The sequence below is a fragment of the Tyto alba genome, unplaced genomic scaffold (assembly GCF_018691265.1).
Source record: "Tyto alba isolate M040663 unplaced genomic scaffold, T.alba_DEE_v4.0 Super-Scaffold_20000042, whole genome shotgun sequence".
Lineage (NCBI taxonomy): Eukaryota > Metazoa > Chordata > Aves > Strigiformes > Tytonidae > Tyto > Tyto alba.
In genome coordinates this window covers 4,608,808-4,633,931 of record NW_024881293.1, presented here as the reverse complement: position 1 = coordinate 4,633,931, position 25,124 = coordinate 4,608,808, and the positions used below count along the sequence as shown (strand labels likewise).

Sequence of the window (25,124 nt, the reverse complement as noted above, 5' to 3'; positions counted from 1 at the left end):
GCCAAGACTGGGTTTTTCTTCCTCCTTTCCCTATCATTTTGGTCTCATAAAACAAACCCTAAGTAATTGCACTAAACAAGGGAGATGAAAAAATCATGCCCCCCTCATTTATCAAGAGGAACAGGTCACTTATTCCATAGAATGGATTTCCATGGTTAAATCTGTGAATATTGAATCAGAATAGTTAAGACCCCAACCACAGTTAAGCTTCAAAGTACAGCTTACTTCCAGTACAAATATTTGCCTATGAAAACCTTTTCCATTTGTGACTTTCAAAAAACATGATGTTGACACAACTTGGTTCTCTTGAATTTTAAGCAGTTCTGTCATTGTGCTGAGAGGTTTTTTTGCTTTAACCAGGAGCACAGGTATGCAATTTGAGGCAGGGTTGGTCTCGTATTTTGGAGAGGTCTTGCCTCTTACCTACATGTAAAAGCAGGGCATGACTGACAAACCACCAGCTGCTTCCCATTCTGTATCAACAGTACATCCCACCCGTGTGTCCTGAGAGGGGCAGAGTGTAAACGGGTGTTACTTTGCTTTCTAGGGTTTCTGATCAAGTCTGACCCAGGAACTGCTCCCATCGGAGTACCTGAGGGCTGTCTGCAAAATTGTGTTGTTTATCAATCTATCCAGAGGGAGGGAAAGTCTAGAGCAGCAGCCTTCAGCTTCTGGCTCACAGGTAACAAACTGCTCACAGAGCTCTGTATGTACTTTAATACCTGCTCCCCTTGCCAAACTATCCCTTGAGTGAAGTGAGGTGTAAGCAGCACCTGGCTTACTGGGTAAAGTCGATCAGGGACTGCAAAAGGGGGATAACCTGTGCTCTAAAGTCACTGGGGAGGAGGGTATGGTAGTGTAATTGGAGGGGTCTTCCATTTTGCTCAGGCAACTAGGTGGTTTGATAGGAAAGTGCATCCTGAGAGAAAGTCTATTCTCTGGGAACTGTCTCTTCTTCCTCTGCCCCTGTCTCATTTATGTAATTCTACAAACAGCTCTCCCTTTTCCTCAAAAATGCACATTAAATTTAACTGCATGTTCTCTGCCCAGTGGTAGACCCTGCTGTTCCCAGTTCCAGTTGTGCCAGCGGGCCTGGGGGAGATGTTTTTAAAAGCCTTTTCCTCAGGCTTGGGCCTGCTACAGTCACCCTTCACCGGGGACGGAGCTGCTTTTGTAATGAAGTCCCGCGTCTAAATTTAGGGGGGCGGGGGGGGGGGGGAATAAAAAATCTGGTTGAACAGGGCGGCAGGCCAGGCAGGCCGGGCCTCCCTCCCTCCCCCCGCTCCCCGTAAGGGCAGGGAGCCCGGCGGGCCGCCCCCGCGGCCACGATCTCGGCCTTTGCGGCGCTGACTCACGGCCCCGCCGCACGACTCCGGCCTTTCACGCCGCGCTCCCCGCGCCGTGACTCAACGGCGGCCGCCCCCGCCGCGGCTGAGGGGCGGAGCGGTGGGGGGGGGAGGGGCGGTGCCCGCGCGGCGTACAAAGCGCCGCCGCCGCCGATTACCCGCCAACGGCCCCGCTCTGGGGGAACGGTATGGAGGGAGCCGGCGCGCTGCTGGCCCGCTGCCCCGCCGGCGGGCTGGGAGTCACCGTCTGCGCCGCCGCCGTCGGGCTGCTGCTCTACCGCATGGCGCGGAGGTAGGGGCCGGGCGGGGCCGGGCTGGGCCGGGGCGGCGGGTAATGGCCGGGCGGGCGCGGGCCGCGGCGGCGGGAAGGCTCCGCTCGGGGATCGCCCTCCTGGCGCCACCTTCGGCGGGGTGTGGGGGATCCCGGGCAGGGCCGCGGGCAAGCGTGGGGCTCCCGAAGCTCGGGTTTGTCTCTGCGGCGGTGAGGCGGGCGTTGGGGAAAGGGTGTTTCCCCCCCCTCCCCCCCGAATTGTCAGCGGCGGCAAACACGCGTCGGTTAAAACGGCTGGTTGCGTTTTCTCCGCTTCGCCTGGAATTGCTTCGTGTCTTTGTGTGGCAGCGCTGCGCAGCCAGGGCTCGTTTGCTGTGGGAGCTGCGCTTGGGGAAGGTAAAACCTTCCCCTTCCTCCGGTCCGTAGTCGAGAGGCTGCGGTTGTTGCTAGCGGTACTGCAGAGGCTGCTGGAGACTCGGGGATTTTCTCTTTTGTTTACTGGCCTGGTAGAGGCCGGGAAAGACAGTGTTTTGCTGTTTGTGTTGGTTTGGAGGTGAAAGCATGATTGCAGGGGGAATAGGGAGAGTGCCGCAGAGATAACAGCCCTGTTAGGGCCGTGCTGAAACTTGGGACATAGAAGTCCAAGTTACTAGTGATCGAAATTCATTGATCGAAATTCATTGGTCATTTGTTTCTTAATTGCACGAAATGTCTCTGACCTTAGGACAAATTTAAACAGACCAATTGAAAACAAGGTTTGAAAAGCGTCAGGAGCAAAGTCAGGATACAGATTTCATAAAAAGAGTAGAGCTTAATTTGACCAATTTTAATCTAGCGCAGCTTGAAATGAATGCAGGAATATATGCAATAAAAGGCACTCTTGACTATGATGGAACAGACTTGAGCAGCCTGCTCATCTATTGACTGCTGCTCTTGGAGGGAAAGGCGGTCCCAAGGGCTCATTGTGTTGCAGTTCACTTCAGGTTTGCACTTTGAAATAGAAGCGTATTTCTACATCCATAATAAACTACTTAAGGTTTGCTCTGAAGTATTTTCCGTTTACATCACCCTACAAATGGTAGGTGCTATATTAACCTGTATACAAAGAGTAGGCATTTCTGTGGCATATTTAGGGCAGCTAAGGAATACTAGTGGCCTGAAGCAATCCCCAGTGAAGAAGGCAGCATTTCTTTGACCCAGTTGAGGCTAACATATCTTTTCAGTGAAGAGATTGGATTTGTTCTGCTTAAGTTCATCAGAAGTTCTCTGGAATGGAAAGCATTTCTTCCCAAGTCATTGAAAACTGCTGGTGAGCTGTAAGTATTTTCAGGAGGTGACCTCAATGATTCTTTGGGGCTACGTATTTGCGTTTCTCAATAGTATTTTGTTACTACCTAATTTCTTACTTTGCCTTAGTTAAATGAACCTTCCAAAGTTATCAAGGAGGACAGCTTTATAAGTGACTGATCCTGACACAGACGTGATGCTGCCTTTGCCTTTGGTGTTAATGTTACGATACAGCCCTGTTTTGCTTCATTTCCAGCATGAGTGCACTTACATATCTAGCAAGATGCCTTTACCACCCACTGTAAAAAGGGAAATAAAATCCATCAGAACAACCTATTGGAAAGTAGTTCTGGAATAACTGTCAGTATATGGAGTTGCACTACTGGAACTGTGCCTTTTGTATTGGAGAGAAAAAAGATTTGATGTCCAGATATGCACAGGAACTCCTTAAACCTTATGAGTTTGGGACGGATAGGAAAGCTCTGATATGTTTTGTGGTCCTGCTTTGAGATCACAGTAATGCAACTCCATATACTGACATAGTAATGGCTACTTGTTTGTTTCATATTGTTGGAAGTCGGGTTGCTGAGTTCCGACCAACAGCTGTAGCCACATTTCCTTCATCTGTACCCCTCCTGATTGTTGGCTACTGACTTTTTGTCAGTAATGATATAGGGTACCCCATGAGGATCTCTGTTTTTTGGGGACTCTCTGGGTCGATGATGGCATAGGCTGCTCCTTCTACAAGTCAAGATAATCTGTCACTCACTCCAAAAGACACCAGTAGCAACTCAGGAACTGCTGTGCAGCTAGTGCATTTAGTTGAGAAGCCTGTTATAGATACTGAGATGGCAAAAAGAGGCGCCTTTTCTGAAGGATCCTGTCCTGATGGCAGGTATTCTCCAGAGCACTAAAAGTTGGTGAAGCTGCAGTTTCATGGGGGACAGCACAGGAGGTGGTTATGGTTGTGCATCTGTGTCCCTGCCTATCCGCTGGACACCTTTTTCTTTGTTAAGGGGACACTATGTCTGGCTCTTGGGAAAGGATAGACTGAATTGTAACCTGTGACACTGTACTAGAAAACTGGTCTTGTTGCTAAATCTTCAGCCCTGTCTATAACTGCTAGTACCGAGCAAATGAATCTATGATGTAGTTTGCCTGCTGGACTCTAGACAGCTGTGATGTGTTTTTCTCACCTTAGAAAATGGGGTTTAGCATTGGGTCTGCACTGGCAGATCCCTTTCTTGACTGGTGATGGATGTGGTCGCAATTTGGAATTACAGCAGCTCAGTGAGCTGCCACCCAGGAGCTTCACTGACTGAGCGCTGAACATGCTCTCGGGTTCAATGAGCTCCTGAGCTCCTCTTCACTCGGCCATGCTGACAATACTGTGCCACGGGCTTGGTCTATACCTTGGAGCTTTGGCAGCTTGGCTATGTCAAGCTGCCATCAGATGTTCTGATCAAAACTGATCTGTGCAAAAGAGCTCCTCTTTCTAGTGTGTTTTTTCCTTCAGATCTGCTGACATAGTCGTTTGTATAATTGCTTTGTAATCCAGTTGTGCCAGAATGAAGTGTTGCTTTAAACACTTTTAGTGGAGAATTGTTTTTTTTTCCTTTTAATCCTTGGCAGAGGATGAGGGTAACCCAGTGAAGAGCTGCACATCCATCTGTGGCCTGTCTTAAGAATATGGACAATCAGACATCTTAATGTCCTAACTTAGTAGTAAAGGAGGAGGGAATAGATGTAAATAAAAATAGTTACAAATCCAGTTTATTATTATCAGGTAACTGATTTGACTCGTGCTTATCAGGGAGACTGTTATTCTGGCAATCCATTCAAAGTGGGGGCTTAAAGCATGACCTTAAGTCTTTGTGTATATGAGGAATAGTGGATAGTGGTGGGAGTTTGAAAGAATGCAACTTCCTTCTTACATGACATGAGAGAGACAAACTCACTGCTAAACAGTGTTTGTCAATGGGTATACCCACAGTCTGATTTTTGTTAGCAAAATAAGGGAGTCTGATAGCCTCTCAAAAAAGAACATTTTGTCATATTGTCTGAGTGGTATCAGACATTTAGGTGTTGATCTCATAACTGAGTTTGTTCCAGGTATGTCCCCCCAGTGTTATGTTAAGTGAAGATCTTCTATTTGCAAAACAATTTGTCCAAACCTGGGAATTTTTTCTAGCTTGTTTGGGTGTGCAGGCTACATATTGAGTTAGCTCAGCAAATCAGCTGTTAATGGAGTCTCTTGATGCAGTAATTCAATCACTTCTTGTTGCTCAGGTTTTATTTTGCAAGGTGTTCAGTGAAGCCAGTTCAAGTTAATCCAGTGTTAGATTATAAACTCCTTAGGAGTGATTTGCTTAGTGTTTTGCAAGGGATTGAACACAGGGTAAATGCTTCGTTTTGCATTGTCTGTCTCCTCATAACAGAATGTCTGACTTCAGAAGCAATGTGTGCTCTAGTTTATTACTTTCACCTGCTGCCTGAATTCAATCAAGATATATATAGTTCCAAAGCCATTAAATCCCTATTTGAGAGTCTTTCCAAATGCAGTACTTGTTTTTTGGTTTTAAAGTCCTGGCCAATTACTAGAAAATTAGCACCCTACCTACATGTTCTTGCCTGAAATGACCTTTTTTCTTTTCCTTCTTTTTGCATCCGGCAGGTTGGGAACATCTGATATTTTTGCACCTATTTCTATGGCAACAGATTATAGGTTCACAAAAGGAAGGATTATTGCTTTTTAGCCTAAATAATTCAGAATTTAACAATTTCTGTTGCATACATTGTGAGAATGAAGGGCTGCTATTCAACCCTTGGTAGCACTTCCTCAGCCTGAAGAGTGAGCAATGGAATCCTGTTTGTAAAAGGTCTCAAGTATACTCAGGATTTGGTCTCTGATAGCAAGGTCTCAAATACGGCTTGGCATTGGTTCTTTTTTTGCTTTATAGCATGTGTACTTTACTAATTTTTTGGCCTGTGCTTGTGTTATTCTTGAAATTAGTGCTTCTACCTACTCTGTCATGTCATGGAAGTTGGAGGCTGGTGGTAGGTAGAGCCTGAAGTGTGGCACATTTTATTTCTGTGGGTGCCAGAGGATGGTGCCACAGCAGCACGAAGGTGGGATTATAGCACTTTCTACAGTCCCAGGGACCTGTGCAATAGCCTACATCAGAGCATGGAGTTTAAGTCGTGCTTGCTATCAAAGTCTATGCTCAAGGTGCAGTAGGATTTGTATTTTGGTGGCTAACATGCTGAAGCCTATGGGTTATATTTTCATAGCTTTTACACCTATGACGATGAGATGAAACTAGTACCAGCAAGTGTTTCTATCCTTCCTGTGGCTGTTTTGATGTGTGGTTTGCTTGGCTTTTGGACAGTGGTAGCTCATGGATAACTTGGACTAGATTTCTGTCTGGTTTAAGCTTTTTTTTGCCTGTCGGTTTCAATGGTGGTATTTTTAACTCGGATCGCTTACTGTATTGAGCCCCTTTGGCAGTGAAGAAAGTTGAGCAGTGAATATTCATATTAGGAGGGGTGTGGGTGTATTCATCTATTTTGAGATGAGAATCTGTCACCCTAGTAGCTCCAGCCATGTTCTTTCAGCGTCTGGCAGGGAATCCTTTGTGCACTCTGGCTTTTTAGGCTGCTTTCTGGTGCTTCATTTCAGGCTTATCTTTGTCATTAGTACTTAAACAGGATGCCCAAGCACCACTTGAGGGTTTGATATTTTATGAGCCCAGTTCCAAGACATGATCTATGGAAATGGGAGTGGGGAAGAATCTTAATTGTAGGCATCCTGTTACAAAGGTGATGGCTGAGAAGGAAACCAGCTTAAGTAAACTAGAGGGAGAGCCACCTGCCTGTTTGGTTGCAGGGTGCCAGACATTTCTGCAGCATTCAGATGATGTTTTGCTACAGAATACTGTAGCAGCAGAGAACATCTAGAATGGGAAGAAGAGAAGTTGCTTTCAACTGGTGAGCGCTTTGGCTCCCGTTACTTGCTTTCCAGCCCTTCTGTGAGCCTCTCTGCTCAGTTGCCTTCACTGCTGCCGCAGAAGCTGCCCCGGGGGAGGCATGCTGACTCCTTGGTGGAGTCCAGCAGCAAACAGGGTTGATGCAGCTGGGTCCATCTGCCTGCATAGCTGCCATAGCAAGTCCCTGCCTGGGCTTTGCCTGAAGTGCTGCCCTCCCTTGGACTTGTGACTGGGACAGGTCACGGTAAACCCAGACAGCTGGGCTGTGTTCCCTTGACCTGCCAGGACGCTTCTTCTTGGGTATTGCACTGAGTTGCAAGACAAATGCAGACCTTCTTTAGTAGGCAGGCTCAAAGGCCAGGCTGCTGAAGTTCTTTGCTCAAACATCTGTTGAAATGGGCCTGTGTCACAGCTGTTTCTCTTGTAGTGACTGTTGTTTTAACAGGACTGTTTTAAAAAACAAGGGGCTCATGGATCCAGGTCATTAGTCTGTCTCTTCAGTCCCAGTGCACAAAAACGGGGCAAGACGTGATGATTCCTCAGTTCCTTCTGTATCTAAAGCTGTGAAGGAACAGCTATTTAGAGTGCCTGAATCTTGGGGTAATTTGATGTGCCCTTGTCCTTGAAAAATTTTCTAATGAGCAGAGCAGATAAAACCCTAACCACGAGCCCATTTCCTCGGTTTCCGAGTACCGACACATGCAGTTCTTGCGGATTGTAACTTCTGTTTCCCAGAATCTTGTGTATTAAGTAGTGACTTTACTGCACCCTTTGCATATATGAACACTGCTGATTATGCAGAGTACTTGCACCCCCCAAATGTGCCTCTGAAAAACAATGAAGTGGGTTATTCACAAGGTTGTTACTAAAGTTCTGGTGTGTCCTTGATACTAGCACAAAGAGATAGGAGCATCAGGCAGAATTTATTTCTATTTTAATAGTCCACCTTTTCATTGTGAAAATGACCACTCTGAGTCATATCATTGAACATACCAAGTGAGAAGATTGATTGTAATTCCAGCCTCTCTTGCATTTCCTTGAGAGCCATTGCTTTCCTCTACATCAGCTGAATTCCGTGCTCTTGCCTGACACGTTACCTTTCTTAACAGGAAGAAGCCCACACACGTGACAGTGAACTGCTGGTTCTGCAATCAGGACACGGTAGTGCCATATGGGAATCGCAACTGCTGGGACTGCCCCAACTGTGAGCAGTACAATGGGTTCCAAGAGGTACTGTGACAAATTGCTTGACGGGTGGCTGGGAAGGTACGTGCCCTGGGGAACAGTGCTTGCGGGAAAACCCTGCTCCTCATTTGAGATGATACAGGCCCAGTGCAGGTGAATATCCAGCAGTTTGACAGCTGGCAGCTCTGTGCTGAGCACTTACAAAGACAAATTTACACCAGTATCTCTTAAGAATCTTTTTAAAAATATATGGAAGAATTCTTCTCTGGTTTTGTATTTTGGAACAGCTGAATTGCTGTATTTAGGGCATTTAAGTAACAAAGCCTGGCTTAAGCCAAAATCCACCACCACCAGCTGCTTGCAATAGGTTAACAGAACAGTGGAGGGGATTTGAAGCATTTCATCTTTTTTTTTTAACTTATTTCTTTTGTTACATAGGTGAATGCATGGAGTGTAGAGCTCCTGACAGAGCTTAGGGAATCTTGTTATCAACCAGAGGTACCTAGCTTTGATTTTATAATCTCATGTTTGCTTTCCCTCCTGCCTCCCTTTTTTGCTTCTTGTCAGAACGGAGACTACAATAAGCCTATCCCTGCGCAGTACATGGAACACCTGAACCATGTCGTGTCGGGTGGTACGACTTTTTGTGATCCTACCAAACCACAACAGTGGGTGAACAGCCAAATTCTGCTTTGCAAGAAATGCAACAACCATCAAACTACAAAGATCAAACAGCTGGCTTCATTCTCACCAAGGGAGGAGGTAAGTGTTTGTTAGGGACTGGCATCACAAGAGAATGACCAAGGCATTCCCATGCATGTATCTGCTATTCCTGCTCTGTTTAGTTCCATGCTGCAGCCTAGTAAGAAGGAGAGAGGATTTTTTCAGTGTGCTATGGAGCGATGTTCCAATAGTCTTCAGAAACAGTGTGGCACTCCAGTGCAAAGAAGGTTACTGATTAGTGTTGCAAATTTAGCTAATCCTACTCCAAGGCCAGAATGTAATGACCAGTTCTAGATGGACACTGATAGTTGAAGCTTGAGCCCAAAACCAGACATGCACATTGCTGAGATCAGGTTACAACTCCAGTACTTACCATTGACCCAGGTGAGGTTACAGGATCTGGTAGATATAACAGACCACTAGTTACCTTGAAGCCTTAACAGATTTTGTTTTTCCTGAGGCCTTGGCTGTCTTGCTCTGCTTTTACTAGTGGAGTGGGAGAGAAATCTTGAGCAGCCACGTCATCTCCCTGGTTAGGTGTTTGTGCCTAGGAAGACAAAGGGATTTTACAGTTACAGCAGCAGAATTTCCTGCTGAGCAGCTTCTTGGCCTTCCCATTACTTAATATCCATGGAGGGTAGGATACAGAGTTTCTCCTTCACAGTTATATGGCTCCCCAAAGTTTCATGTGGAGAATTTAGTCCCTGGTCAAGCCTTGGGGTTTTAAGACTGCGCTGTAGTGGGATACATTCATCCTCTGTGTTGCCTAATCCAGTCCGTTTTGTGTAATTTTAATGAGTTAAATCTGGAAGATTCCTAGGGAACGGGTTTAAATTTGATCATGCTTAATGAGAACATCTTCGGCTGATTCCCTTTTCTCAGCTTTATTTCTAGTCCCTGCCTCTTGCCAGACCTATCCACTTGCTCAAGTCACACCAGCCTTTGGCCCCTTTTTAGGCATTCAGTGAACTGCAGCGTTGGTGCCAGTTGAGAAACATGGGACTCTGTTATCTCACATAGTTAGATATGTGTGTTAGTGACCGCAGTGGCCTCTCTCAGCATTGCTGACCTGCCCAGTGAGGTATGAGCCTGCTGCTGCTGGTCTCTCCCATGTCATTCCTTCTCGATTCCGGCAGATGGAGCCTATGGAACTGCGGCAGCAAGCCCTCAGACAGCTACAGTACATCTTCCTACTTCCCTCTCCCAAAGAAGCTGCGTGCTTTCAGCTGTATGCTTTGGTACGAGAATCCTGATAGAGGCAGGGAGTGGAGATGGAAGGGCCCTAGAAGCCTCTGTGATAAGTGATGTCCCCACTGTAGTGGCGTTGAAAAACATGCCTTTGGCCGTACCCCACTGTCTATTTTTACAAGTGCTGATTTATGGAGCTCATCTCACCAGGCCCTTCAAACAGTGACAGCCTTCGAGGCTGGGGCTGAGTTTTGGGAGAAGTTTGTCTCTTTCTCCAGCATAGTTGTATTGAAGGGACAACAGGTCTTTTGTGTCCCTTCATTTGAGGAGGGGAAGAGCAATTCTAGTTTTTGTGTCTCATCATCTGTGTTGAGTTCATAAGGTCTCGACCAAAACAGAAAAATTGGGCCACAGAAATTCAGCATTCTGAAACTGGGCCACAGCAGCCTTCTCCAAGGGCTGTTTTGTCACTTCTGGGATGTGGAGGCTGGGTCAGCTGTATGTGTGGTTGGTTGTATGGCTGACCTCCAGCTTGGTCACTATTCAGGCCTGGTTTCAGGGGGCTGATCCATGGAGACTGGGAGCATGCCTTGCTCGCATGTCCATAGCAAGCATGATAACTGGCGAGGGACCTGCAGTTCTCACCTGCTTTTCCTCTCCTTTTCTCTCACCAGGGCAAATATGATGAGGAGATTGAGGTGTATAAGCACCATCTGGAGCAGACCTACAAGCTGTGCCGTCCGTGCCAGGCTGCGGTGGAGTATTACATAAAACATCAGAATCGGCAGCTCCGGGCGCTGCTGCTCAGCCACCATTTCAAACGCCGTGAGACAGACAAGACCTATTCTCAGGTACATGGGGGCAGAGATGAGGGAATTTAGGGGGAAGCGCAGTGAACTAGGTACCTCTACACCTGGGTTTGCTGCTGGGAAGAGGGGAGGCAGTGGCTTTGGGGGTCTCTAATCCTGGGAGCTTGGGCGCATGGCAGAAGTTTAGAATAGCATAGGATAGTTGCCACAGGTGCTTCTGATGTTAGTTTGAGATTTTCCTCTTGCTGGTGTCACTCAATGCAATTGCCAGAAGTCTAATGTAATAATAAGAACAGAGTGGAAGGAAAGTAGTGGGACAGGCAGAAAAGGGGAGGTAGGAAAGCCAGTTTATGAGTACAGTACAGGAAACTACAGAGTACAGGGGGAAAAAAGAAGTAAGAACAATGGGAAGTGAATTATGACCTTCTCCTTGCCTCACTGCATTGCCTGGCCTTGGCTTTGGCTCATAGCTCTGCTTCTGCTCTTTGCTAGTCTACAACATCCCACGTGGTGTCAGCCCAATACAGAAACTTTCAGGAACTTAAGCAAAGCTGTCCAGTAAACTGTACGGTCTGGAAGTGTTTCATAAAGCACCATTTCAAAACCTTACTACAGTTTGTTCAGCTTCTGACAAGGTGCTTTTCCCTTCCTCTGCAGAATTTATGTTCAACTTCCTCTTCTGCTTCCATAACCGCACCAGCTCAGGTGATACTTCTGCGGTTCTTGGCCTTCCTCAGCTGTGTGTTCCTGGTTCTCATGGCCTTGTATGGGTCAGGCAACCCCTTCTCACTCAGTGCAGCAGTCCCTGCTCCTGTCTCCTCTGGTCCAGCATCCATTTGGAACAGGACTGGCACAAGCTCACACACAGACTTGGAAAATGACACTTCTGTGACGGTGGCGGGCTGGCGGGAGCTGCTCCGCCTGCTCCCGGAGCAGATGGTGGAGAACCTGCGTGCTGCATGGGCTTACGGGAAGAATCACCAGATGGCAGTTGCTGTCCTTGGGCTGTTCACCTGCCTGTTGGCCATGTTCTTAGCTGGGCGGATCAGGTGGGTATGCTCTTTTCTTCTGTTTCACTTGAAGGAAAACTGCATTATGTTGGAGGTCTTTTGCCCTGTCTTAACTCAGTGAGCCGGGGGTAAACATTTGCTGGCATGGCACAGGTAGTACTGGGTGGCACAGTTCTTGTTGTTCTTTGCGTTGCAAGCTGGCTGGCTGGAGACAGCAGAGCTTACTCCATCTGAGCCTCGGTTGGATCTGTGCCTTGGTTCATTCAATTTAAGCTTGAGTTACTGTGAATGAAAAGCTCCCTGTGCAGTTCTGTAATGTGGTAGAAAATGGAACTGATCTATTCAGGTACTTACCGCAGCAGTGGGAAGAGCTGCAGATGATATAACTGTAGTAAGAGATAGTACATAACTTGCTCAGTCTTTGTATCCTCTCCACCTTCCCTCTTCTTCCTCAGGTCCATTGGCATTTAAAATCTTACCTTGTGTCTTTCTTGGTTTCTTTCTGGCATTGCAGGCTCCGGAGAATTGATGCGTTTGCTTCAGTCTTGTGGTTCATAGTGATGAGTCTGCATTTAGCTGAGACGTACCTGAAGACAGAAACACCCAACTGGCTGGACACAACCAAATTTGGCACCACGTCCTTGTGCTGCTTGGTGTGCTTCACCGCAGCAGTGGCCACGCGGAAATCAATGGGCCATCGGAGATTCCGGCCCCGAAGGTCAGAGCCAGAGCAGTGACGCTGGGGGAAGGAGGAAAAAAAAAACCTTGTGAACTCTTTGTGACTGGTGCTTCTCTCCTCTCTTTTTATTTTACCTTTCTCTGTTCCTTCTTTTTTTTTTTTTTTTTTTTTTTTTAATTTTAAATTAGACAAGCAGTGAAGATCTTTTCTTCTTTTATATATATATACACACATATATATACACACATATATATATATATATATAAATAAATTATTTTTTCCCATCCTTGCTTTCCACTGCTAGCTGCTTGGAGCATTTCCACTGCTGGTGCTGGCCATGGAAGCTACTCCTGCTGCCTCCATTCTTCCTTCCTCCTGAATCCTGCGTCAGCAGTGCAAATACCCAACTTCCCCAAAGTCAATTCTTCCAGCAGCTGCTTCACAAACTGCTCCATAAATGCAGCCTCCTCCCCATTCTGCTCCTCCAGCCAAAGAGATTCTGGCTTCTTCTGTCCTGGTTCTTCTCGCTGCCTGTCCATCCTTAGCCAGTCACAGAGGAATCCTCTGCCTTGATCCTCCATGGGACCCAGGCCACCTTCAGTTTTCTAATGGTGCTGTTCATTTTAATTTTGAACTGATGGGAACTTGCCTCTGGATTCTGAGCTCTTGTAACGCGTGCTGTAGTAACACTGCATGGTGTACAGGCATGCAAGGAGGGGACTATGCGTAGTCCATAACCTGGTTCTTGCCTTCCACTGTGTAACATCACTTAACTGCGTGCTCTCTCACTCTGCCATTCTCCTGAATCCTCTTTAAACGGAGAGGCGTCCTTAAGTGCTTTTGACTGAAACTTCAGTAGTTTATTTAAAAGGGTGCTTTAAAAGCTTATGTAGCTCAGGGTGTCTTGATTGAATATCTCAAGATTTTAGGCTAAATTCTCAAATCTACCAGAGGCTGTTGTTTTCAGTGCTGGTTTTCCATGGGTTTTTTACCCACCCACACCTACCACCCCCTGAGGAGCATCTGTGTAAAAGTACATCTGGATAAAAATGTGTGTGTTCCTCCACTCCTGTAGCCTTAGGAGGAGAAGGAATATGGGACTAACAACTTCGTGCTGTGGTATATGGTCAGCTTTAATTGTACATCACTACTTACTCAGTCAATGTTTTGTTAAAAACACAGATTAGGAGAAGGTGCTGTCGGAAGGAGTGGGAGCTTCTGCTGTGGGACTGCACAGCAACAGAGATGGATTTTTCTTGTTACTTGGATGGGTTCTTTTTTGAGGTCTGGCATTGGTGCTAATGCTACTGAAGAAAGGGGTCTGGAAATTGTGACTTCGAATTGAGTGCCTGGCAGTCCTCTGCTGAAAGCTGGGATGACTGGATGTTACTGTGTGGGGATGAAGGAGCTTTCAGCTGCTGGGGTTTTTCTAGGGTTAACTTGTTGGGGCCTCTTAGGATAAGCAGTATGATTACCCTCCAGTGTTTTTTGCAAGGCACTCCACTGAGTTTCTCATCCAGATTTGGGTCTTTCAAGAGGAAATAGCATTGTTACAGAAGATCTACTATTTTCTTCTGTTCAGAATAGCACAGTGGAATTTGCCACACTAACAGTCTGATATAAGTTAATCAAGTGTCTTGATCTTCCTATGTATAAACTGTAAAATAACCAGAATGGAGCTCTCACTATCAAGTATCTGCATCATCTGCTGAAAGATTCAGACACTACTGGATGCTGCAGATGCCGTTGAAATTATAGAAGCTTTTTTAAAGGAATCAAAAGGTATTTCATAGCTTTTCATAGTTACTGTTCTTCAAACCAATATTCATTGTGAAAGCAGAAAGGTAGCACTAACAAGAGCCCTGTAGGGATTTGTCAACAATGAGCCCAGTTGAATGTGTCATGGGAAGGTCCAGCTCCTGGCTGAAGGACCGTGTGGCTGTCACTTACCTGGTGTGGGAAGGGACACACAAACCTGCTTTCCATATGTGTCCTCCTTTGGAAAGTTTTTCCGTTGCCTTCAGATAAACTCAATATCCACCTCCAAGCAAACTCAACACCTTTCTCCGTTCTGGTGCTTGTGAATGATGCTGCTTTTAGGGTTATTTACTTATTTGTCCATGGAAGGAATCCAGCATCTGCAAAGTCTGGTTCCACTCTTCCATGTTCCAATTGTTTATCAGTTCTGACCCAAAAAGTTTGTCTTCCAGCTCACAGTCCCAGACCGTTTCTGGTTCCAGTCTCGGACTCTCAGAATGCTAAATAATAACCATTATGTCTCATTTTCCACTAGGACACTGTATTGAATTTAGAGAATTGTTTCAAAGTAAATACTACAATAAGCCATGTGACTTCATCAAAACAGGAAAAAAAGCCAGCAGAAGTGTGCCGGGTCCTCAGTGCTGGGTTAGACTTTCACAATCACTCTGGTGCCTCTTTCCTACTCTCCATTAGGAGATTTAGTAGGAAACATTCCTTAAAGATCCAGTCTTCTTTCTGTACCTGTCAGCCTGTTGGAGCAGGGAGCGGTGTTAGGGCAGAGCGGAGTGAGCTGGTGAAAGGAGAGGAAGTGGCAGGGGAAAAAAAAAAAAGAGGGGCAATTTTTTCTATGGAGATGCTGTCACTGTCACTCAGCTTTCCTTTCAGTGCAGGGACCACTATAATGTTTTCACCCCTGGAGAACTCCCAACTTCAGCGGCCCATCCAAAACCATTTTTCTGCAGCCCATCTGCTGTTAAAAGTGAGGTGGACAAAGCTGCCTGATGAAATGGATGCTGGAACCAAATCCAGTGTCAGCTCTGCCATTCTCTAAACAAGCTGCACAGAAGACCCAGAAAGCCTTAAGCTATTACATCCATTAAGTGAAATAAGATGTCTAGACTTCTTTTTTTTTCCCTTCCTACCTTCTTTCTACTTCAGTACTTTCAAGTTTTCCCCATAAATCCTAGAATCATAGAATACCAGGTTGGAAGGGATCTCAAGGATCATCTGGTGCATCCTTTCTTGGCAAAAGCATGGTCTAGACAAGATGGCCCAGCACCCTGTCCAGCTGAATCTTAAAAGTGTCCAAAGTTGTTAATAAGTTAAATGTAGAAAAACATTAAATGTAGGAAAAAAATTGATGTTTCTATTTAGCTGTGATTGTCTTCAGCACTTACCTATAGAAGTTGGATTGAAAATTCCTCCTAGCTTTCTAGCACATGAACTTGCAACCTCCTGGTGTGGCAGAGGTGGGCAGTTCCTCATGCTGCTCTGCTGTCAGGTATGTCCAACTCATGGGAGGAATCTCATCTTTAGAAGGATATATTGAGATTGCTACAAGGAGGAGGGGTGTGAGCAGCTGATAAACTGTTAAACTGTGTGGGGATGGTCACGGTAATGTCATGCCTGGTTTCTAATGGCAATATCCTTTCTTTTTGTAATAAGACTGAAATTAACCTGTCCAAATTTTCTTGCCCAGTAGCAAGGAAGCTCTCAGTGGTAGCCTCTAAAGGTGCTTGTCAGCCTCTTCAGATGTTTTGCTTTCAGGAGCTGAAAGTCAAGGCTGTATTAAGTTTTACTTTGTCCTATGCCATGTGGCCTCTTAACTCTTCTGAGCAGCTGTTTTCCTCCTTTCTTTTTAGCTACACTTTTATTTTTTCCTTTCAATTTAAACATGCCCCATTTTAGAGCTCCCTTGCATCTGGCGCCTTTTACAATGCTTTGCTGATAAATGTTATGTTGTTTTCCTGTGCCTGATCTTTTCTTTTGTTCTTTAATCTTTTTTCCTGTGCAGTACTGTGATGGGACGGGGAGGGTACACACTAGATATAAGGAACAGGCAGTTGGTAGAACTGTGGGAAGGAGTGGGGTTTACACTGTGAAGCCTGAATAACACTGTTAGGAAATATTTTAGCTCTGTTTGCATGTCAAGTGCAAATCTATACAAAAGAGTTTAAAAATCTTTCCATCTGGGAGATGCAATTGCCAATTGCAATTGACTTGCAAGCAAGAAATGCATTTGTCTTCATTTTATGCAGATTAATACAAACTAAGTCTATTTACAAGTTGCACTACTGTAATATCAGGAAGCTACTTCATTTTATGACCAAGCTGTACAACTGAAGTGTTGGTCTCTCTGATGCTTTGTCCACAACTTATAATTGAAGAACTTTTGGACTCATCATTGGAAAAATTCCAAAGGCAAAACAAAATAATGAATCATATATTGAAAGGTGGTTCAATTTTAATGCCAAAGAAGCTTTTGTCTTTGCTCAGGTATCAGCTTATTTTCCTACTTCTTGGTGCCTCAGCATGTCTGTGATTCTGCTTCTAGAAACAACAAAAACACCTCAGAGCCTCAAAACCAAACTTGCAGCAGTTGAATTTTTTGTCCTTTAGAGACTCTGATGCTGAGTCTCCTCTCTTTCTGCTGTTCGTACATGCTTTTGCTGATGGTAGAAGATGATTGATCTTTTGGAGAAGAGGGAAGAAAGGAGGAGAAAGGTGTTTTTTTCCAGAGGTGTTCTGATTTATAAACTGCTAGCATTCAGTCTGTACCAGTTGTGTCTTCTCACACGATTAGTCCTGAAGAAGATCAGTTATCAGTATTTTACTGTTGATTGTTCATGGAAAAAAGAAACAGATAAACCACCACTGCCTTTACTGTCACTGTTCCTGCAATAGCCAGTTTTGGTGCCAAATAGACTATTCTAAACACTATGCCATGCTGTAGGCTTGGTATGGAAGGTGCTTTGCTAACTTTGCATTTTTCACTTGAGGTTCATAACTGAACTGAAATAGCTTATCAGTTAGATATGCCATCTAACTCTGCTTCCCCCACAGTGAAGCCAGCAGAAGGGAAAGTATGCTTCCAGCTCAGGTATTTTGGTACAGGTCCAACACCTGAGCACAGTGCCACCATCCTTGTGAAGCTGAGGTGATATTTTGTATGACACATGGGTACAGATTTCCTTCTGCTGAGGGGAACGATAGCTAACAAAGGGCTGGGAACTTATTAACATGGCTGACAAAAATAATCCAGAACCACTTGATCAGTGCTTTGGGCTTCTTGTTCTTACTTAGCTGGACTCTTATTTCAGGCCACAGAGGAACACGTGGTAATCTGTGGTTACCAGATGCAGCTTTGTTGCCTGAGGATTCTCCCAGCCATGCAGGCCAGATCATGCAAACATTTTAATTTAACAGTATTAGAGGATTTTAGCCCAAAAGCCTCTAATTTCAGGTGCTGCTTTGTTACACTGGCCACATGCTGGTGTGTGGACCAGAGGATGGTACTACAGGATGGAGCTGAGGTGGTGAGGGACTGTTAGTGGGTTTGTGTGTCACTCAAAAGCAAGTCTGCTCCAGCCCAAAGTGGCTGACTCTGGCTCTCACAGTGGCCACAACTGACCTGCCAACTCAAAAGCATCCCGTACCTGGCCCAGCAGAGTTGGGTGTGTAAAGGGGCCGATGTGGGTTCATTAAGTGCCTTTCCCTGGACAAGATTTTTGACAACACTATGTTGCTCTGCTCCAGCGGAACAGACGCAGCTGGGACTTGGGACAGCAGTGCCTGTATGTCTGCCAGGCCAGTGCTTTTGTCCTTCATTTGCTACCAGTGAGTGTGGCTGGGCATAAGAAGATACTTGGGCTACACTTAAATTTCTGAGCAACTCTGCAGACTATAGGGAGGTTGAGGGAGAACCCAGAGCTAGCAAGCAAGCATCTCTGCTGCTTCTGGTCTTCCTGAAGCCCTCACTGACATCAGTGCATGCAAACTGACGCCTCTGTGGCCCTTTACAATCCTAAATATGCTGTATTTATATCCCATTATTTCCTTCCTATTAACTCCTCCTTTCCTACATCTATGCTTTGCATGCCCTAGTGACCTGAGCTTGGGTGTGTCCAAAGGTGAGGACATGAGGGGAATATAATAAATGGTGTAGTGGTGTTTTATTTTACTTTTATGAGTATTTTTCAAGTACGCTGAAATTATGTGAAGCTAATAATCATACTTAGATACTATAGAAAGTATGTATTGATGTATTGTGGACAAATTATTTACAGTCTTATAAAAATTAATATAATTAATAGCCAGATGATCGCTCCAGACTAACTCCACTCATGAAAGCAAGGAGCTGTGATACATGGCTTTGCTTTGGTTTTTGAAGAGATGCTGTTGAAACTGTGTGCTGTCACATAGAACCTGCCAGCTGATTCCATGTGTGCCGTCCCCTGCAAGTACCTGTGGGGCCTCTCAGAGCCACGACCCACACTCTCATGTGAAAGGGGCAGTACTCAGTCCTGACGTGTCCTTGAGTCATCCCCTGGAAAGCCTCGTGTGGGACCAAAGCTGTCCAGTACGCAGGCAGGGAAGAGGTCCTCTGAACATTTTTGTCATGCCAGTGAGTCTGAATTTTTTTAGGTATGAGGTGTGTGTATACACCCCCCCCACACACACCTTAGTGCCACCAGCTAGGAGGGGAGGCAAGGCTGATGCCAAACATCTGTCTGTACTCTAGAAGGTATTAGTGCAGGACCTGGCAGCTGGAGCACTTCGTGCTCTAACTTAACCCTTCTTTTTCATCCAAAGCAGGGCAACATGTAGGAGAAAACACAGTCTTGGCAGCTAAAGTTTCTAGCTCTCTAAGTCACATATCAATCTGTCTGAGACCTGTGCCCTTTTTAAGTATTATTCTCCCCTCTCCCCATGCCTGGTTTTTATTCACTGTACTGCTTGTTACTCCTGATTCTGTCAACTTGACTGGAGGCACAGATTCTGGCACTGACTGAGGTGGTGCAGCAGATCAGACAAGTGACTGCGTGTCAGCTCACAGAGACTCACCTCGCAGCCAGCAGTAAGGCAATGGTGAGCTCATTCTGCAGTCTTGGGCAGCAGCACCCATGCTGCCAGGAGAAAATAGTGCAGTTTTGCATGGATAACTCATAGCTGAATTATGATGGGACCTTAAGTCCAGAGGAAACATTTTACCCCATGACATGTGGTTCCCTGGCTGCCTCCAGGCAGATGAACCTGGGCACGTACAGCAAGCTGCCTATGACTGCATCTTACCTTCTTCCTGCAGGTACTGAATTATCTGATAGTAGGAGTGGGCCCATCTGCAGCCCTGTAGTCTGACCTGAGCCATGCTCTTCCATGTCTCCCTCTATCCCTGGGGTGATGTAGCATCTCTGGTTAAAATGTGAATTAAAAAGGCACCTACATACTGTGTTGTCTTTGGATAAAGAGGGAGGTGTTGGGATAGAGGAGGGGAAGCTCTGCTGGCAGGAGATGTTTCTTCAGGACAGTGTACAGTCTCATACCATGTAATACTCTTCTTTAAGCTTCTATTTATTTATTTTTAAAGTACCTTTGTAGCAGAGTTGTGCCAAACTGTCTAGTAATGCTGTGATCATTGTAAACACTAAGATACCCAGTTTTTGATGTTCACAATACCAGGTTCTGAAATAAACGGCTTCTGGGCCCTGACTGTTTCCACAAACTGACTCCAGAGCCTTTTTTTTTTTCCCCCCTCTTTATTTTTTTTTTTCCCCTCCTCCTTCCTTTTTTAGTTACTTTTTTCACTGTTACCAGACCCACTGTTATCACGTGCACAAATGGCTTGGAGCAGTGCAGTAGTCTTGAGAGCAAAGGCACAGCTGCACTGCTCCATTCCAAGGCTGTGATGTGGTTGCTTCCCGCCTTATGATCCTCTTGATCTCCACCTTTTTTGTGATCTGCTTCTAAAAGAAGTTGTAGTTCAACTGACCGTTCTCAGACTTAAAGCGCATTCCCATGGCACCACCCCTGCTTTTTAGCAGCAGGTAGCCCTCTTGTCATGATAGTGGCAAACACTGCAGAGAAGAGCGCATAGAAAAGAAGCAGGATTTTGCACATGTTTCAGGAATTTACTTTGTTCAGAGCAAATCAATATATAAGCTGTTCTTTGGTCAGCACTCATTCCTAAGGCATTGATAGGCTGTGCTTAAAACTCTTCAGCTCTTTTTTGCTACCCAGAAGAATTCCCTTTCTGCGTAGTGCAAGACAAATGGTTCATCAGCTGCCCAGGAGACCTGACTGCACTAATTTGCTGAGGTTGAGAAGTAGGGTTGTTGAGCAGCAGAGCCCATGGAAGTCCGATCCAAAAAAGTTACAATCTCAGGAAGGAGAGTGTGGTTATGAGTGATAAATGGTTGTGATATCTTCCAGCCCTCTGAGTGAAAAACTGCCAAAAGCCAGTAAGCCCAGATAAGCTGTTCTCTGCTGCGTCAAGGAGCTGTGTAAAGTTGGATCCTTTAACCCAAAGACAGAGAAGGTGCAAAGTTAGGAAAAAAGCTGTGTTGTTCACAGGTGATGCCCTGATTTGGCCCTTCACAGACATGGCACAGTGAGTGGTAGGTATCACTCTTTCTGATATGATTCATATCGTAGTCCTGAGCTGCACTTCTAATTTCCTTTCCCGTTCATTTTCTCTTACAAAGCTGAGATGGACATGTACATCTGTATGTGTGGTGGGGCAAATGTGTGTGTGTATGTGCACTAAAGGACTCTGCACGTTTGCGAAGCATGACACCCTTCCCAGGTCCTCTGGAACCTGAAGAGGTTGGGCAGTTTCTGCTGCAAGACTGACGAGTTCCTTGCCGCTGTTAAAGGCATGTCCTGCTTGCAAGCACCAGGAAGCTGGTTGGCTCAGATGTTGTTCAGCCTGATTGAGCTGGTCGGGATTGTTGATGTCTGCCTCGTACTAGCAGATAAGTAGTTTTATAAGATATTTTAAATTGTAATCTTAACTCTAGACTGCTTCTTCTGGACATGCTAGCACTGCATAATATTGCTGCGTCACCTCTTTAATCTCCAAGAGAGAATGGCACGTGCATAAATCACCTCACAAAATTGAGATACGTATATTCCTTCATGCTCTGATTTACTCCTGGCTTTCCTCTGACAGAAGAAAAGCCGTGTTGCTGCTCTCATCTGTCTGTTTTCATCAGAAGTGAGATTAAACCTCCAAATGTTGCAGCTTGGTTATACGCTGCCAAGTCTGATATCTTCATTTTAAAATATATGTACTCAATACTTGGTACTTCATTATGACTTATTTAACAAGAGTATTACCTGTTTCTAATGAAACAAAAATCTTACAGGAGATCCTTGAGAGATCTTGTACATATTGTAGACTTTCTTTCATGTATTTTATTTAAGTGTTAAAAAGAATACAAAACTCCTATACTTTCAACTTTGCAACCCTCTTAGGATGCTCATTTTGATGGTACGAGGATGCAAGTGAGACTCCAAAGCTAACTCCTCATTTCTGATGCAATGCAGTCAATTAAACTGTACACATAGACTAAGATCAGTATGTGATTGCAAGGAGGAATAGAAAGAAGGTAAAAATAGGAGTAAATTTTTGACAGATTGTTCAGCTTCGGTTGGTTTTTAAATTTTAAATGACTGCAAAATTAGGTGATAAAATGGGGGTATCAGAAATTAATTGCATAGTTTATTTGCATGTAATAATTGAATGTGAAATACTGTGGCAGTGCTAGCTGCAAAAACTGCTTAAAATACAAAGTTCTCTTATACAGTTAATTTACTACTGGAATAGAAGTTAGTTTACATCTGTCGTACTTAAAAATCAAGCTAACTGGTTCAGGTACCCTTAGTATGTTTTGTCAGTTACCTCTCATCTTGTGTTCTCAAGCTGGACACACTGTTCTCAACTCCCCTCTTTCACTTGGAAAAGAACCCACTGAAAACAACTTGCAGGCCTAGAAATACAATTGCCATTTTTATTGCCAATTTAAATTTTTTCCAGGCACTGTAATAGAGATTGTTTTTTATGCACTAGAAGCAAGACACTTCCTGGAGTCTGTGCTACAGGAGCACAGTTCCCTCTGAATAACTATGCTAGTACATATTTGTGGCTAATGATGATATGCAGAAAAAGGAAAATGTAATGGTTTTGGCCTCAAATTAGGATTGGAAAACCCAGGTTTGTGTCTTTGTTCTATCATAGGATTTTTACGTGGCCCTCGACAAGTCACTAAGTTTCTTTTTGTTTCTCTTTCCCATCTGTAAAATGAGAGTAGTGAGTCTTCATTACCTCACAGAAGTATAATAACGGCAAATGTCTTAAAGAGATTGGAATGTTAGTTTTAAAACAGAGCTCGTGTGCCTAAATATTTATCAAGGTACCCATAAAAATACTTTTCTCTATATTGGCGTTAGAGGTGAGATGTTGATTCTGGTTTCCGAAGGCAAAAAGACTCGTAGATAACTACTTGCTTCCCACAGTCATGACATTTCTAAGCATGTTGTTTGCATGTGCACATAATGAACGTAAATTGTACTGTACTGTTGACCCTATGTGTATCTGAACTTTGTAAAGCATCTGGTGGTCTCTTGGTAATTTTCTCATCCAGGGAGAGAACTGAGGCACTATGCCTATTTGCACCTAAGTTCCTAAGCTGTTCCACCATTTTTTCCGCACCGTATTGTGGGACAGGTTGGTGCACAGTAATTTAAATATGGTTGAGCAGTTCTTCCTCCCCCAGTTTCAAAGTTGTAGGAGCATTCTTGTAAACTCTTACTCATTCTGCATCTTGCACTCCTGAACTGAAAAATTAGTATAAACCTGATAGCAAAGAAAATAGAGTTACTGGAATGTACTCATTGCTAAATGTCTGCGTGTCATTTGCAGGTACCTTTCTGGGGATTTGATTACTCTCTTTCCCAGTGGCACTGGGACCGGCTTCCCTTCCTCTGCTACATCTCTCTTTGTCCCGACACCACCCAGTATTCTCCAGCTGACAAACCAACAGCTCTTCAGATCCCCACGCAGAACTTCTTCTTCCTCTCTTCCTGGTCGTCTCAACAGGGCACTCTCACTGGGTACCATCCCCTCCTTGGCCAGAGCAGGTAAGTGCGCAAGAAACTTTCTGCCCCAGTGGCAATGACAATGGAACGTTACAGTGCTGCAGAAGGGGATGGGCTGTGAGTTATCCATGTGTTACAGTTGTCTTTAGGGACTGCTGCTCTTGTGGCACAGAGGAGTATCCAGCATTAGTCAGTTGTTTTTTGGCATTAAGAAAGTACACAGCATACCATTGCCATCTTGGTGAAACAGATAGTCTCACCAAGTGCTTGCCTGCTATGGATTTACTGAAATCCAGAGGCTTCTCCAGGCATTTGTGGCAGTATGGCACAAGCTACCAGGCTGTGTGTGGGAGAGAGACAGAAGGAGCAGTGAGACATGGGAATGGAGAAGAGCAGCTTTTGGAAGTGATTGGAAACATGAGGATAACTGATCTGGGAAGAGCGATCACTCCCTTCCTTCTAGCTGCTTTTTGTACTTTGTTTTTCTCACTACAGCTGAAGGGAGCAGAGCTGAAGGCAAGCTCTTCCCTAAGTCTGGATTTGATCTGCATTAGCACAGTTGGTTAAGTTGCTGTAAAGACCCCGTGTCCTCTTGTTTTTAAGGGCTCTGTGTGATCTAGGGAAGATTTATAGGGCTAAAGAAAGACTCTCCCAGTAACTCAATAAGCCCTCAGTTTTCCTGTGCTTGAATCTAACAGATGGGAAATAGCATTCAAATGCTATTTTCCATCCAAAGAAAGCTAAGCTTTCCGTATCACTAACTGATGACCAGAAGGTCAGAGGCCAAAATGTGGCAGTTCCTAGGATAACATCCCAGCAGAGAGAGCAGTCTTGCAGGGATTTTTCAGTTTATTCAACACTTTTCTAGCTCACGCTGCAGCAGTTTTGCCAGCTCCCCGAAGAGCAAAGGAAAGACCAACCATGCAAACCTTCCAGCAGCATGGCAGCTTTTGGCACAGCCTTCACCTTTCTGGTTACCAGACTGCCACTGGAAGGGCAAGGGCAGAGGCAGCTGGCGGCTGGGATTGCCCCGGCATGCTAAACCACCCTTGTGAGGTCTGTGCTTTGTTTCAGTAAGGTGCAAAGCTAGACAGACTGGAGAGAGCATGCTGTCAGGGCTGAATGTTTTTTGCCATCAGGAAGGTTTTCAGCTTTCAAAGCTGTTTGCCTGTAATTATGTAAATCAAGTGCCTAAGAAAAAGAATTGATTTAAACTCTGAGGTTTCATTTCTAGCACTTCTTTTTTCTGACTTCAGTACTTTTCATTGATTTTTTTTTTAATTGCTTTTTTTCCCCTGCTGCATTATTATGGCTACCATGCCTGACAGCTAGATAGCAATTCATCTTGCCCTATTATCTACCCTTAAGGCTATTTTCATGAGAAAATGATACAACCATACCTTCACTTTCTTCCTCTTAAAGTAGAGGCAAGCCAGTCTGTGATGCTGTCACAAGGTAGATAATTTGAACTTGATGCTGTATTTAGAAATTGTCTTGCAGCTTTGCTGGGAGCAGGTGAAGAAGTTACCACCTTTGGAAGCTGCTCCATCCTTCTGTTGCTACCTTCACAGCAACTAAGTCACGTCATACTCATCATCTACTCTCGTGCATCATTAGATAAATTAATATAATCCAGTTCTACAGTGACAGAGTCCACTGGCACAGAGGCATAAGGCAGTGCTAGATATACAGTAGCCAGCCTGGCTATGGCCTCCAGGTCTTGGTTTCTGCTGGCAGTTAGACAATTTGCAAATCTCCTGCTTGTAAACATTTGTCTTTTAGC

General features: G+C 44.9%; 1 protein-coding gene across 2 annotated transcripts in view; it reads left to right on the top strand.

The window, feature by feature from the left end:
• Positions 1 to 1,434: 1,434 nt before the first annotated feature.
• Positions 1,435 to 25,124, top strand: part of TMEM201 (transmembrane protein 201) — a 31,805-nt gene continuing 8,115 nt past the window's right edge. For both annotated transcript variants that reach the window (XM_042794150.1, XM_042794149.1), the window contains exons 1-7: positions 1,435 to 1,638; positions 8,000 to 8,120; positions 8,643 to 8,837; positions 10,661 to 10,837; positions 11,453 to 11,844; positions 12,320 to 12,523; positions 23,166 to 23,383. In XM_042794150.1, the coding sequence (XP_042650084.1) occupies positions 1,535 to 1,638; positions 8,000 to 8,120; positions 8,643 to 8,837; positions 10,661 to 10,837; positions 11,453 to 11,844; positions 12,320 to 12,523; positions 23,166 to 23,383 (1,411 nt within the window). In that variant the 5' untranslated portion in view covers positions 1,435 to 1,534. The remainder of the gene's footprint in view (positions 1,639 to 7,999; positions 8,121 to 8,642; positions 8,838 to 10,660; positions 10,838 to 11,452; positions 11,845 to 12,319; positions 12,524 to 23,165; positions 23,384 to 25,124) is intronic.